The sequence below is a fragment of the Leopardus geoffroyi genome, chromosome B1, assembly GCF_018350155.1.
Source record: "Leopardus geoffroyi isolate Oge1 chromosome B1, O.geoffroyi_Oge1_pat1.0, whole genome shotgun sequence".
Lineage (NCBI taxonomy): Eukaryota > Metazoa > Chordata > Mammalia > Carnivora > Felidae > Leopardus > Leopardus geoffroyi.
Genome location: NC_059327.1, coordinates 104668968 through 104685015, shown reverse-complemented (window position 1 = coordinate 104685015; position 16048 = coordinate 104668968). Strand labels below are relative to the sequence as shown.

The 16048-nt window shown below is 34.9% G+C and overlaps 1 protein-coding gene across 2 annotated transcripts in view; it reads left to right on the top strand.

The window, feature by feature from the left end:
* MYOZ2 (myozenin 2) overlaps positions 1 to 15397 on the top strand; it is a 41005-nt gene extending 25608 nt beyond the window's left edge. For both annotated transcript variants that reach the window (XM_045468946.1, XM_045468956.1), the window contains exons 5-6: positions 1579 to 1762; positions 14961 to 15397. In XM_045468946.1, coding sequence (XP_045324902.1) covers positions 1579 to 1762; positions 14961 to 15195 — 419 coding nt within the window. In that variant the 3' untranslated portion in view covers positions 15196 to 15397. The remainder of the gene's footprint in view (positions 1 to 1578; positions 1763 to 14960) is intronic.
* Positions 15398 to 16048: the final 651 nt, after the last annotated feature.

The following is a 16048-nucleotide window of genomic DNA, read 5'->3' as shown; positions in this document are numbered from 1 at the left end:
AAGGTTTCCCAATGTTCTTTTTGCAAATCCCTTCCCTAAGACTTGTAAGCCATACTTGAGACTTACCGAAATCAAATCTCTGGAGGGAAGAGCCCACTATCCACATTTTAAATATGTGCCCAAAGTTATTCAGCAACAAAGTTTAAGAGCCACTATTTTAGAAGTCCTTAAAAAGCACAGATGGTAATACTTAGTGATTTGTTGTGGAAATGAGGGAAAGTTTAGCATAATGCTTCTGTCTTTGGCATCTGAGGGTAGTGATAGCATTCACTAAGGTAACCAGTATAGAAGAAGAAGCTAAATATATTAGAAATAGGCACATATAGGTCTAGACAGGTTATAAAGGATGGCAGGGGAATATTTGTTTGGACAAATGTAATGGGTGGTTGAACAGAAAGTCTTGGGGATTTAAAAATGTGCAATCATCAATATGTAGGCTACAAAGCCATGAATATAAATGGAATTTTTTTAGGCAGCATGTATAATATAAGAAAAGAGCTTTGAGTAACTAAGTGGCAAGCAGAAAAAAAGATTATTAGAAAAGATTATCATGAGATACTGGAGGCAATCAGAAGAAAATTAATAGTGCAAACAAATAACTGCAAGATTTGTTGGAGGAGATAAACTCTTTAGTGTAAAGAAAGGATAGGTGTGATTTCACGTAAGAAAATAGAAAACATTTTAGAGAAGAGAATCAGAGAAACTTAAAAAAGTAAGAGTGACCAAATGGTAAAGGGTTTTGATAGTGGAAAAGAGAATTATGCAAACGACACAATGAGATAGTATGGTAGTGTAGATGGAGAGTACACAGCTGCCTTTGAATACCTTGAAGAATGTCACTTGATGCATGTGAACATGATTTAAAGCTTATGCCAGAAATTCGTGTGATTTTTAAACGGCACTTACAAAAAATTTCCGGCTCCCGCGAGAAGTTGAGGAAGTGAGACCGGAAGCAGAAAAGTTACGTAAGAAATCTTGAGGAACAAAGTAATCATGGGATGGACTCCTCAGGGAATAAGATCAGGGTCTGACTAAGACAGTGAAAACAAATTACTTCACCATTCTGAAGCTTAAACGGTTTGCAGATCACTCAGCGATTTAAGATAGACAAGACCTAAGTATTACCTCTAATGAATCAGCTCCCAGAGGAGGGAGGTTTTATCTTCATGGCTATTTCCCCAGCACTTGAACCACAGTAGGCACTCAATATATATAATTTTAACTTAATTCATTCACTGTGGTAACTAAAGCCTACTATAAATTAATGTAAGGGAAACAACTTTTTAAAATGAAATGAATAGTTTCATTGAACACATACTAAAGATAATCAAGAAAGAAATAACTGTATGATTTGGTATAATTAAATGTTGACAAAAGTCGTTTCTTCTGAAAATTCCACAAATTTAAAGGGGTTAAAAATGTCTTACAGTTTCAGACTGTTGTCTGAGAGATCATAAAAAGGACGCATTCTTCGTAAATTCACCCCCGCTTGAAAAATTAAACATGGTAAAATGTTAGGTGGAGTTCTGTAATCCTAGGCACTCTGTGTTTATTTATTCTTGCTATATTTTTCCAAAGGATATTCTGGACCACTGAAGGAAATTCCTCCTGAAAAGTTCAACACCACGGCTGTCCCTAAGTACTATCAGTCTCCCTGGGAACAAGCCATTAGCGGTGATCCGGAGCTTTTAGAGGCTTTATACCCTAAATTTTTCAAGCCTGAAGGAAAGGCAGAACTGCCTGATTACAGGAGCTTTAACAGGTAATCCAATTATCCTGGGTGACGCTGTTGGCGTGTAACACCAAGGCTTTTATATCATGGTATGGAGAACTGAATTTTCTGGTAGAAAAAGAAATTTTCTTTTAAGAAGAGACTCAAAATGGCAATATAGGGTAACTCCTAAGCCTAGGCAAGGACTCATTTTTGCAATATTATTAATATGGCAAATCTTGGTTTTTTTAGTATAAAAATGAAGGCAGTGATTCAGAAACTATCACTGTTACAACATCAAGATTATTTCCCACATTATAGAATGTTTTTAAAAAATTTTTATTAACATAATTTTATTAAAAAGTTTTTCCAAAAACTAATAATTTCTCATTCAAAGGTTGATATTAGTGTTTATGTGTTGTTTCAAATGACAATGCTATTCAAGAATTTCAGAAATTACATATAGGACAATGAGAATTACTGTGTAACTCTAGGTCCCAACTTACATTTTTTAAACCAGATTAAAGGTAACTTAAGGATTTGTGGTTCAAGACTCCAGCACATGGATAAACCAAAATTTATGCTACCAAAATTATTGCCAAATAATATCTGCATGATAGTATTCACAATGGATATTTATTTCTCCCTGCTATCCAATTTTAATAATTCCCATGGCTATTTTAGATATATTTTTAATGGTCTTATAATCCATTCTTTGATCATTTGATTTTTGTCTAAAAATTTTTTTTAACGTTTATTTATTTTTGAGAGAGACAGATACAGAGTGTGACGGGGGAGGGGCAGAGAGAGAGGGAGACACAGAATCTGAAGCAGGCTCCAGGCTCTGAGCTGTCAGCACAGAGCCACACACTGGGCTTGAACTCACAAACCGTGAGATCAGGACCCGAGTGGAAGTCGGACACTTAATCGACTGAGCGTGCCCCTGATTTTCATTTTAGAGTAAAATATCTCCAGTATGCTGTTTTGGACCCACAGAAAAGTAGAACCAATTAATAGACTGCTTAATGACGATTCATTTGAAAATTAATAAATTAAGGAGTAACTTTTTTATTTACAAAAGAATACCACAAAGCCTGCATTTAATTAGTGACCTTCCTCAGTACTTATAAATTATACTTAGTTTTCACACACTACTATAATAGTGGTGTTAATATTATGCCTATTATTAGTAATAGATCTCCTAGGATTACACCTAACATTAGCATTATTACTACTATTACTATTATTACCATTATTAATACTTATTAGCATTATTAGTAATACTAAGAGTATTATATATGTTACTAATAGTAGTTAGTATATTTCTGTTGCATAAATGAGGTATACCATAGAATTTAAGGAGGAATTGAGATGTATCAAGGAAAGGAGATTGGAGGCCCTTTCTAATCAATGATATAACTTTTTTCTAAAATGGGAGGGTAGAAAATTATAAAAAGTAAAACACTAAGGGAAAATGGAAAATAATGAAATAATTGAGGCTTGTTTTTGAGATTAGTGCTTTAGAGATGCTGTGTGACTTCTGGTGTATTTTGTGGCTTTACCACCCCATGCCTGCTGAACAGTTTGTTTTCCAGTTTTACAAACACACTGGTACATTTGGGCTGGCTATAAACAGATGCTTACTGATTGTATAAATACCAAGTGAGTGCTATTTCAGCAAACACAATACCATCCAATTAGGAACTGTAGTTTCCTGTGTTAAATCAAGGCTTTTGTAAATGTAACATTGTGTGTGTGCATGTGTGTGTGTGTGTGTGTGAGAGAGAGAGAGAGAGAGAGAGAGAGAGAACCTGTTAATATTTCTCCTTTACTTGAGAAAATTTTATTTTGTTATATATACATCAATATAGAAATAAAAACTTTACAGCTTAATGTTAATATTACTGTATTCTTAGATTCTTTTATGAGCATAATTTGATATAAGTAAATGTGCATCTACATCATTTTAATGTGTACAAATGTCATTTCATACACATATGCCAATATTTATTTAGTCACTTTCACTGATTTTGTGAGATAGCAAATAAGTAATGATAATTTTTTTTTAATTTTAGCATGGTTGATACACAGTGTTATGTGAATTCCACATGTACAACATAGTGATTCAACAACTCTATACATTATTCTATGCTCACAAGTATAGCTACCATCTGTCACCATGCAATGCTATTATAATACCATTGACTATATTCCCTATGCTGTACTTTTATTCACATGGCATTCATTACATAAACTGGAAGCCTGTATCTCCCACTCTCCTTCACCCATTTTGCGCATGCTCCCAACCTCCCTCCTCTCTGGCAACCATCAGTTTGCTCTCTGTATTTATATGTCTGATTCTGCTTTTTGTTTGTTTGTTTATTCATTTGTTTTGTTTTTTTTTTTTTTAGATTCCAGATATAAGTGAATTTTCTCTGATTTATTTAACTTAGCACGATACCCTTTAGGCACATTCATGTTGTTGCAAATGACAAGATCTCATCCTTTTTATGACCGAGTAGTATTCCTTTGTGTATATTTTATTCCACATCTTCTTTATTCATTCATCTATTGAGGGACACTTGGGCTACTTCTATATATTGGCTGTTGTAAATAATGCTGCAATATTCTTAGATTCTTTATTACTGTCAAATAATAGATGAAACAAAATAGGATGATACGTAGGCAATCCCTAACGGGTAGCTTTAAGATTCTTTTTGTCCTTAAAGTATATGTAACTTGCTACACAAGTTTAAGGCCTTGTCTATTTCACACATTGCTTGAAAAGCCTACTTAAGAAACAAACAACATAATCATGATCTTTGTCTTAAATGTTTGCTAAATAAATGAGTATAAAAAGTTACATAGGTAGGAAGTGGAAATCTATTTCCAGCTATGGAAGACTAGTTTATATTAGAACAACTTCATAAAAATAAGTAGAAAAGCTAGTTATTATAAAGTGATTAAAAAGCTACCAAGAGGGGAGCCTGGGTGGCTCAGTCCGTTGGGCGTCTGACTTCGGCTCAGGTCACCATCTCACAGTTCATGGGTTTGAGCCCCATGTCGGACTCTGTGCTGACAGCTCAGAGCCTGGAGCCTGCGTTGGATTCTGTGTCTCCTTCTCTCTCTGTCCCTCCCCTGCTCGCGCTCTGCCTCTCTCTCTCAAAAATGAATAAACATTAAAACAAACAAAAAAAAAAGCGCTACCAATGAAGTAAGGACTTGAAGGCCAAAATCCTAGATATGAGGGACATTTAGAGATATAAACCCAACATTCGGTACCACTTTTCCTCTTAAGGCATTTGCTGATTTATTGGCAACAACTAAGAAGAAGCAGAAATAGTGAGCAAACCTTTATCAATCTTGAATCTGGGAAGGCCAAAAACAGGAATATAGGGTCTGCTAGGGGGAGAGGCCTAGCAGATATAAGATATATATCCTATCCTAGATTGGATAAAAATCAATTCCTTTATGTCAAACTGCCTGCCATGGACAAAAGTAAATCATCTCTGGAGGGAAGAGAACACCATTCCAAGACTCAAATTATTTCTACAATTTTTGTACACATGCTTATCAGTCAATTAAAATTACTATGAGACATAGTATGAGACAAGCATACTATGAGACAAGACCAAATGACTAAAAATAAAGAGAAAAATAATAAACAAAAGAAACAGACACACAAAAGATCCAATTATTGGAATGTTGGATACTCTAAAATAATTGTGAATAATATGTTCAAGAAAATAGATAACAAGACAAAGAATATCAGCAGACTGGAAATGTTTTTAAAAAGAGAATCAAATGGAAATTCTACAAAAGTGAAACTATACAGACATAACTTGCAGATATTGTGGGTTCAGTTCTAGAGCACTGTTAATAAAGCAAATTATCACAATAAAGCGAGTCAAATGAATTTTTTGTTTTCCCAGTGCATATAAAATTATATTTACACTATACTATGAAATATTAAGCATGCAATAGCATTATGTGTAAAACAACATGTACTACCTTAATTAAAATATATTTTATTGATAAAAAATGCTAACCATCATCTGAGGTTTCAGCAAGTCTTAATCACTGACCACAGATCACCACAAGTTTAATAATTATGAAAAGTTCGAAATATTGTGAGAATTACCAAAATGTGACACAGAAATATGAAATGAACAAATGCTGTTGGAAAAATACACTTTCTTGACACAGGGTTGCCACAAACCTCTAGTTTGTAAAAATTCAATATTTGCAAAGCTCAGTAAAATGAAGCAAAATAAAATGAAGTATTCATATAATAACTGAAATGAGGAAGTCAAAGGACTGGGGTGCCTGAGTGGCTTAGTCAGTTAAGCGCCCAACTCTTGATTTCAGTGCAGGTGATGATATCAGAGTCATGAGATTGAGCCCTGAATCAGGCTCTGTGCTGAGCTCATAGCTTAAGATTGTCTCTTTCTCTCTCTCTCTCTCTCTCTCTCTCTCCCTCTCTCTTCCTCCCTCTGCCCCATATAAAAGTTATAGGAAATACAAAGAACAGACAAACATGTTAAAAATACCAAGGGAATATAATCAGTAAAATTCAGACTGTGGGAAACTCTATGGGACAAATGATCCAGTATTTTCAATAAATAAATGCAAGGAACAGATTAAAGGAAAATCCATATGTAAAAATGATTTAAAAGACATTTTAAAAAGACAGGCAAAACTAAACCATGAGTATTTAGAGATACAGATGTGGGTTATTAACATATAAAGACAGGTTTTTTTTATATTTTATAAACTTATATTACCATAAAGTCAAAACATTTACTACTACTAGCATCAGGAGAGGATTGGGATTGAGCAGGCACATGTGGGCTTCTGGAGAAACTTTTCATATGTGTAGTAGTTACAAGGTTATTTGCTTTATAATAAGCTATTGTACATTTTTATCAGTTTTCTATATTTGTATTATATTTAATGATAAATTTTTTTAAAGATTAAACAAATAGCCTTCATGGCAGATGAAACACAGCTGAAGAGTGGATTCATAAACTGATACAGAAAATGATCAAAAGGACTCAAAATGCAGTAAAATAGCAGAAGATGCACTTGGGACAGTAATAAAAAATGCCAGTAGAGTCTTATGAGGGAATAAGAGAGAAAATAAGCCAGAACAATATCTGAGGAGTTAATAGCTAAGAAGTTTTCAAAATTGGGAAGCCTGGCTAGCTCAGTTGGCAGAGCATGCAACTCTTAATCTCAAAATTGTGAGTTCAAGCCTCATATTGGGTGTAGAGATTACTTAAAAATAGAAAACATTGGGGGCGCCTGGGTGGTTCAGTTGTTTGAGTGTCTGACTTTGGCTCATGATCTCATGGCTCCTGGGTTCAAGCTCCACATCAGGCTTTGCACAGATAGTACAGATAGGGTAAAAATAAGGCAACTGGAATTATAGGAGACAATGGAATAACACTTTAAAAATGAAAAAAAAAATAACTTTCAGCCTATAATTCTATTTCCAGTGAACATATTCTTTAAAGGTAAAAGTTAAAATAAAAAACACACTTACATACACATTTTCAGACAGAGAAGTTGTTTTTTGACACTTGTTAGACAATGAAATTATAATAATAATAAACAAAAGGTGTAAGAATAGGAAAGGAAAAATAAAACTATCCTTATTCACAAATGGCAGGATTATGTCCATAGGAAATTCAAAAGCAGCAGATTAGTAATCAGAATTAGTAAATAAATTTAGTACAACCACAGAGTACAAGGTCAACATAAAAATTATGATATTTTTATACTACTATCAAATAATTAGAAAATAAATAATATTCACTAAATTTTGCCTTATGATCTGTATACTATTTTTAGTGTATCTTACACTTCAACTAAATTTTAAAAATCACATAGGCAAAATAATCTCAATAGGTATCTATTATAAATTAGATGTGATAAAAGCCATTCATCATTAGTCTAGAACACATTCCAACCATGTAAAAGAGAGGTTAAAATAATTTCCAGGTACGAATTGGGTTAATACCTTTTCTGTTATAGGTTATTTACCAAGACTTTATTTTAACAAAACTCAAGATTATGAGAAAAAAAAACATTTATTTAAAAATAAAATGTAATAAGATATATCATTTCCCTTCTATTTCTTAACTAAATGTTATTATAAGACTTCTAATATATCTTTTCTTTCACTTTTGCAAAAATAAAATCGAGCAACAGGAAGGAAGGGAAATAAGCAGTCTCCAAATATTCCCTAATTCCTTTGCAAAGAGTAAAATAATATTATTTGGTAACACCATATTATTATACATAATTGTTAGATATTGTGTGTGTGTGTGTGTGTGTATGTGTGTTTGAGAGAGAGAGAGAGAGAGAGAGAGAGCAGGGAAGGGCCAGATGAAGGGAGAGGCTTAGCACAGAGCCCAATGTGGGGCTCGATCCCTGTATATTGTTAATAAAGCATGTAAGGGTAAGACACAGTCTAACATCATTCAGCAGTGATATGAACTGGGTAAGAATTGGCTCCAAAGTCTAATCATATATTCAAAATGGACCATGGTTTAAAACAACTTTGTATTCTTGTACTCATTTTTAATTTATTTAAATATTATGCTTTATTCAAGTAATACTATGTTAAGCCTTCTTAACATGTGAAGAAAAGTAAACTAGGAACAAGGAGCTTTCCAGCTCTTCTTTAAAAAGCTGTATGACTTTGAGTATGTCACTTAAACTCTCCTTATATTAGTTTCCTCATCTGTATATATCTATGATTATAGAAGTGGCTTTAAATGTATTACATGCATGTGTATTCAGTAGAATATTTATTTTAATTTCTATACAACCATTTTACATAATTCTTTACCTTATAGAATAATCAGTAATTACTATGGGCATATTATATGTCAAGCACTATTAGTCTTAACAAATGCAACCCTATTACTGATTGATCAAAATAATCAAGAAAGCATCTATTAACTGTGAATCTGAGTGAAACATGCTTATTATTCACTGCACAGATGACAAAGTGTAAAAATCATTTTTAAGTCAGATCTATGTTTGAAGAATTTATGTTACAAGAATTATAGAGGTGTGCAGTCATCTTTTAACAGAACATTCCAAATCTTTAAGTGGAAATTTTTGCTTCACTACCTTTGACTAAAACTTGACACTATTTACAGATATCTTAAAAATCTTACAAATGATCTCTCACATTGACTCTTTAACATCTCTGTTGATAGACTTTCGTTACTTTGTATGCTGAGGGCAATAAACATTCAAACAAACAGGATATAGTCTCTCTGGTGCCAAAGAAAAGAAAACGCAGCTTTTCAAACAACCATCTTTCACTGGATCACTGGTAGGAGGTAGGAGATGGGTGGTGGACCAGAATGGAATGTTTTCATTTATAACAGAAGAAAATGACCTACAAATTGGGAGGGAAAAACAAAACTGAACTGAATAAAAAGGTAAAAAGTGATGCATTAAATGTCAAACTCAAATGTTAGATTTCAGTGGCAGAAGAACATTTATTCTTTGATTTAGAAAAATAAATAAATGAGCAAAATTCATTCTGAAATTAAGATTTGAAATTAAGATTTTTTTTTAAGTTTATTCATTTTTGAGAAAGAGAGAGACAGAGTGTGAGCAGGGGAGGGGCAGAGAGAGAGGGAGACACAGAATGTGAAGCAGGCTCCAGGCTCTGAGCTGTCAGCACAGAGTTTGACATGGGGCTTGAACCCATGAACTGCAAGATCATGATGTGAGCCGAAGTCAGAGGCTTAATCGACTGAGCCACCCAGGTGCCCCTGAAATTAAGGTTTTTTAAGAATTGGCCAAATTCAGCCTAATTCTGGAAATGTTCAACTCCAGCCTCTTGCATCCTATGGATAAACATATATTGTTTTTAAACAAACAAGCAAAACAACTTAGTAATGGGAAATATGCAACATATACAAAAGAAGAGAGGTTGGTATAATGAACCTGTATGTAACAGCCATTCTGCTTAAACAGTCAACTCATGGCTAATCATTTTTTTTTCCTGAGATATAATTGACACATAACATTGTATTAGTTTTAGGTGTACTACATAATGACTTGATATGTGTATATACTGTGAAATGATTACCCATTAAGTTTTGTGAGCATGTGCATATTCTTAAACTCCCAGGAATAGATGTGAAGCCTGTGCAGTCACCTGGGGTGCCCACGCTTTGAAGGGCTCTGCTTGGGTTTCAGTACTTTGCTGTCTTTGCCTCGAAATTCTTAACAATTTTTTTTTAATAAGAATCTCTAAGGTTTTATTTTGCATTGGACCATACAAATTAATGTAGCTGGTCCTTACCCTAGGCTTCTTAACAAGTGGTTACTGACCAACCAGGCAGACTAAGGTGCTTTTACCCTAAGCTTCTCTGCATAGATGCTCTTCCCTTGGAGCAACTGTCATATTCAATGATGTGTTGTTTCTTCCCCGTGTTTCACTTTTTACTTGTCTGTAAGACCTATGGCAATATTTCCATCCTTGAACTCCTAGCACAGGTAGGGTGTTTAGACAAAATAAACTATCAGTAATTTGTTGCATGAATAAATGAATGAATCTCAAATGAACAAACTATTGCTATATAATAGCCAGCTTCTAAAATGATAAAATATTGTCTTAGACATCTTGGACATCCAAGAATAAGAAGTTTAAATCAAATCTGAGTCAAAAAGACCCTTCAGTTCAGTAAATCAAATGACAAAATGTGGGATATTGAATCAGCTAGTTGCATCGTGAATGTGACAGCAACCTGGTTTTATATCACTTAGACAAAGCCAGGTAGGTTGACATTCCTAAACACACATCTCTACTTAGAAAGTGATCTCAGAAGGCCCAATATTCCTTAAGAATTTTCTTGTCAAGGTGTGGTATAGGATAGTGACTAGAAAAGCAGGCCTCCCATGAGTCTGGCTGCCTGGGTATAAATCCTAGTTCTATAACTTAATAGGTAGGTGACTTTGAGCAAGTCATTTAGCTTAGCTGTGTCTCAGGCTTATTTATTAAATAGGGATAGAAGTAGAACCAATTTATAAGGTTGTGAGGATTTATGAAAAAATCATGTAAAGCCTTTGTACCCAAAGTATGATCCACAGACCAGTATCAATGGCATTACCTGGGAACTGGTTAGAGATGTGGAATCTCAGGATATACACTAGACTGACTGGATTAGTGGATGCACTGTAACAAGATCCCAATGTGACTCCCCTACCAAGAGAGTTTGAGAAGCACTTTAAAAAGTGTCTGGTATATAGTACTCAATCAATAAATATTAGCTTTCATCATCACTATGCCTTCTGAAGTTCAATAATCATAAAGGACCTGAATGATAATCTAAGTTCTTCAAGTTCTTTCTAAACCGATCTCTCTTATGCCTCCAGAGTAACAGTTTTACTCTGGACATGAAAGTCTATACTGATATGATTGCTGAGTACTAGCTTAGGCTGAGGTTACTGAACCAATCAGTGACCTGTTGTTATCCATATCTCCCACAGCAATTTGGGGAAAATATCATAAGGTGAGTCATCTTGAATATAGATGCAATATAAAATAAAACATGCTGCTCTTCAGAGGAGCAAATTACTGGAAGACAAAATTATGGGAAACAAGACAGAGATTCTATGCCATGTGACACCATGTACTATCTGTTCAGCCATTGTTGAGGTCATCTATTCATTTTTTTTTTCAATATATGAAATTTATTGTCAAATTGGTTTCCATACAACAGCCAGTGCTCATCACAAAAGGTGCCCTCCTCAATATCCATCAGCCACCCTCCCCTCCCTCCCACCCCCCATCAGCCCTCAGTTTATTCTCAGTTTTTAAGAGTCTCTTATGCTTTGGCTCTCTCCCACTCTAACCTCTTTTTTTTTTTCCTTCCCCTTCCCCATGGGTTTCTGTTAAGTTTCTCAGGATCCACATAAGAGTGAAAACATATGGTATCTGTCTTTCTCTGTATGGCTTATTTCACTTAGCATCACACTCTCCAGTTCCATCCATGTTGCTACAAAGGGCCATATTTCATTCTTTCTCATTGCCATGTAGTACTACATTGTGTATATAAACCACAATTTCTTTATCCATTCATCAGTTGATGGACATTTAGGCTCTTTCCATAATTTGGCTATTGTTGAGAGTGCTGCTATAAACATAGGGGTACAAGTGCCCCTATGCATCAGTAATCCTGTATCCCTTGGGTAAATTCTTAGCAGTGCTATTGCTGGGTCATAGGGTAGGTCTATTTTTAATTTTTTGAGGAACCTCCACACTGTTTTCCAGAGTGGCTGCACCAATTTGCATTCCCCCAACAGTGCAAGAGGGTTCCCGTTTCTCCACATCCTCTCCAGCATCTATAGTCTCCTGATTTGTTCATTTTGGCCACTCTGACTGGCGTGAGGTGATATCTGAGTGTGATCTATTCATTTTGTAGACATTCCCCTCACTGAAGATTTTAGTGTCTGGCTCCCTGTCTTCCTCCCCAGTACTATTCCTGTCTTACTTCTTTGTGGCTTCAGGATCCATGTACGAGCCACTGAACTCTCTGCCCTTTCAAGACTTTGTTTCATTTTAAGGATAGCGTTCTCAATCCCTCAGTCACTCTTGGTTTTTCTTAAAGTTTGTCATCACCAATACCTGTGTCTCTTTCAAAATCTCAATTTCAAGCATTCCACTCTCTATCACATTGTAATTTTACCTTTCATTTCTTCATCTTTCCTTCAATAATACTTCAGCCCCACACGTTAAGCCATCCCATCTCTCAAAGTCCATCAATCACTTTCTCCTTACCCAACTAGAGTCCATGGCCCCTCACTATTGCCACACAGAAATTAAGATATTCAAGAAAGATCACAGAGTGGCTGAGCTACAAAGAAAATCAGATCTCTTCTAGGCTTTAAAATAATTTCTACATTATTGGAGAATCTGTATAGTCTTGCCAGTTGCACTGTCCAGATATGTATGGAGATCTTCTAGGTACAATGCATTACACAAGTATATTGTAATGGGTTACAAAGATACATGAGAGAAAATTCCAGTCCTCCTGGAGTACAGTTTGGCAAAAAATAAAGCAGATATATCAATGGATATAATGGAAAATAAGAAATGGGGTGAGATGGGAGGTAAAGATAGAGTCCATGAAAACTTAGAGGGGAAAGAACTACTCTTGGCTGTGGGAGATCAGAGAAAGCTTCCAGAAGAAAGCTATGTATGTTACTTAAATAACATACTAAAGAACTAGATAATTTGGAAGAGCAGATTAGAACTTATGTTATAGGGGTGCCTGGGTGGCTCAGTCAGTTAAGCATCTGACTTCGGGTCAGGTCATGATCTCACGGTTCGTGAGTTTGAGCCCCACATCAGGCTCTGTGCTGACAGCTCAGAGCCTGGAGCCTGCTTCCGATTCTGTGTCTCCCTCTCTCTCTGCCCCTCTCCCCCTTGCACTCTTTCTTTCTCTCTCTCTCTCAAAGATAAATAAATGTTAAAAAAGATTAAAAAAAAAAGAACTTACAGTTATAACCTAATGGAGATTTAGAAATGTAGCAAGAAGTGTAGGAGTATACCAACAAAGAAAAGGAGTATGAGTAAAGGTAGGAGAGAATAAGGTGAAGAGCAAGCCATGCATTCAGTTTGGCTGGAACAAAGGATGCATGAAAGAGAAGAGGGCAAACCAGCATGATTGACCTTCCACTAGGATGTCAACATTGTTTTCCACCCACACACCCAACCTGTTCCTCTCTGTATTCCACCAGCCAGTTGCTAAAACTCTAAACATAAAACCAATTCTTGGTTTCTTTATTTCCCCCACAATTTTTATCCATTTATCAAAAAATCCTGTTGACTCTGCTCAACACATCCTGAAACCACCTGCTTCTTTACATCTATGGAAAACACTTGAAATCCAAGCCACCATCATATCTCACTTGAATTGTCACAATGTCTTCTCTCCTTTCACTCTTGTCCTCCTATAATCTATTTGCAGAGAAAGAGCAGCCAGAGTAAACTTTACAAAAATGTAATCAGGTTACACTACTTCCTGTTTAACATTTTACGGTGTTTCCCTTCACACTGACAATGAAATTCATATTCCTTACTTGGACAAAGTCCCGTACAATACACCCCTCTGTCCTCTCTTCTCTCTACCAACCCCTTACCTACTTGTCTACCAATGTAGGCTTTCTTTCTTTTCCCAAACATTATTAACTACTCCCTCTTCCTGAAATGCTGATGTGCTTCAGCTGTACTGCCCATGGCTAACTTCTCATCCTCAGATGACAGTTTAAATGTCACCTCTTCAGAGAAGTCTTCCCTGACTATCTAGTCATTCATTTATGCTCTATTATATCATACTACTTTAATTTTCTGCATAGCTCTCATTAGTCTTGATTGTTTTGTCTATATGTTTATTTTTTTATTGTCTGTCTCCTTTGTTAGAATATAAGGGCTCAAACATTGACTACATTGTTCACTGCTATACCCCTAACACTGAAAATGTGCCTGGCACTAAATGAATAAATAAATTAATGGCTAAATCAAACACAGCTAGAATTTCATGTGGGACCTTGAATGCCAAGATAAGAAGTTGGTCTTTATTCAAAAGAAAAACAGAATATTGAGAGTTTTGAGGTAGAGCTAGAAAGATACAAAAGACATACTATTTGTCTTCAAAGAGTTTATAATTCACAAATTATACCAAACCATATTATTAAAACCCAAACTCAAACCAAATCATATTATGAAAAAAAAAAGCTAACAATACAAAGTACCATATCGTAAGCACCAAATAACTGACATAAAGCAATGGATGCTACAGGAATTTGGCTAAAGAAGGGTGTGTGGGCTGGAATAATTGGAGGGGAGTTGGAACTTAAAGGCCACAAGACAGACACAGGTGGAGAGAAGGCAAGGAAGAAATATCTTAAGCAGGGGAAACACTGGTAGCAAAGGCACAAAGGCAAGAAATGTTTTCAGGGAGTTCAGGGTGTAAGGAATAGATAATTTAGTCATCAACTAAAAGTACATACAAAGGAATTTACACCAATTTATTATCTTAAAAGCATAGTCCTTAAAAAAAAATGCTTGACTCAGAGATCAAAACCTGAAAATCATACAAAGAATATAACATAACGACATGCCCATAAAATCATGAATTAAATTGTTTTCTATTTATTGGCAAGTGAATTTGAAAATTAATTAATATATCCTTTTTTTTTTCACTTCCCACAGAGTTGCTACCCCATTTGGAGGTTTTGAAAAAGCATCAAAGATGGTTAAATTCAAGGTTCCAGATTTCGAGCTACTACTCCTAACAGATCCCAGGTTTATGGGTTTTGCCAATCCTCTTTCTGGCAGACGGTCCTTTAATAGGACTCCTAAGGGATGGATATCTGAGAATATTCCTATAGTGATAACAACTGAACCTACAGAGGATACCACTGTACCAGAAACAGAAGACCTATGAAAAGAAAGTTGTATGTGCCACAAAAACTTCGAACCATAAATGTTGCTGTTTTATTATTCTACCTACTGGCAAATCCACTTACACTCTTCATTAGTAGCAATAATTTAATAGCAATTTAGCAATTTTCCTTTTATGACATTTAAATTCGATCTCATCTCAAACACTAATAAACAATTTGAAATCTTGTTTTAAAAACTTTCAACTCACTTGTCTTTATTCATAATGTTGTTTTCACTCGGTCTAAATAATCCAGCCTTTTCATTGAGAAAGTCCAGAAGAGTAACTGACAACAAAAGGTTTCATCTCTTTTTCCTTTAATATTTGCTAGTCCTGAACAAATTTCAAAATGATGTAGAATCAAAGTGCAGTGCAAGATATTTAGACTCATTTGGAGTTTTATTTAATGGATGAAAGCTATGGAAGACGATGCACAAACGTTTTTTACGGAGGAAAGGGTTGGGTTCTTCCTTTCTGGTGACCAGGATAAAATAGCACATCTGGATGAAGTCTTTTCATTAGTCATTCTTAAAATTTCTAAACTACCTTGTAATTTTTGACTGGCTTTGAATCACCAGGTTACCTATATAACCTATATATATATATACCTATATATACCTATATATATATATATATATATATATATACACACACACACATACATACAAATGAAGAAAATATAATTAGAATTAGTGACTTTTTTTCCTTGAATCTTTAAATTCTACTCAGTCCTTAAGTACTAGGGAGTATATGCTATAAAACACAAATGAAAACAAGAAATGGATAAGCACAAAAGTATCTGAAAGCAATGTAGTAACGTATCAATCTTGATATATGTGAACATATTGGTATGAAT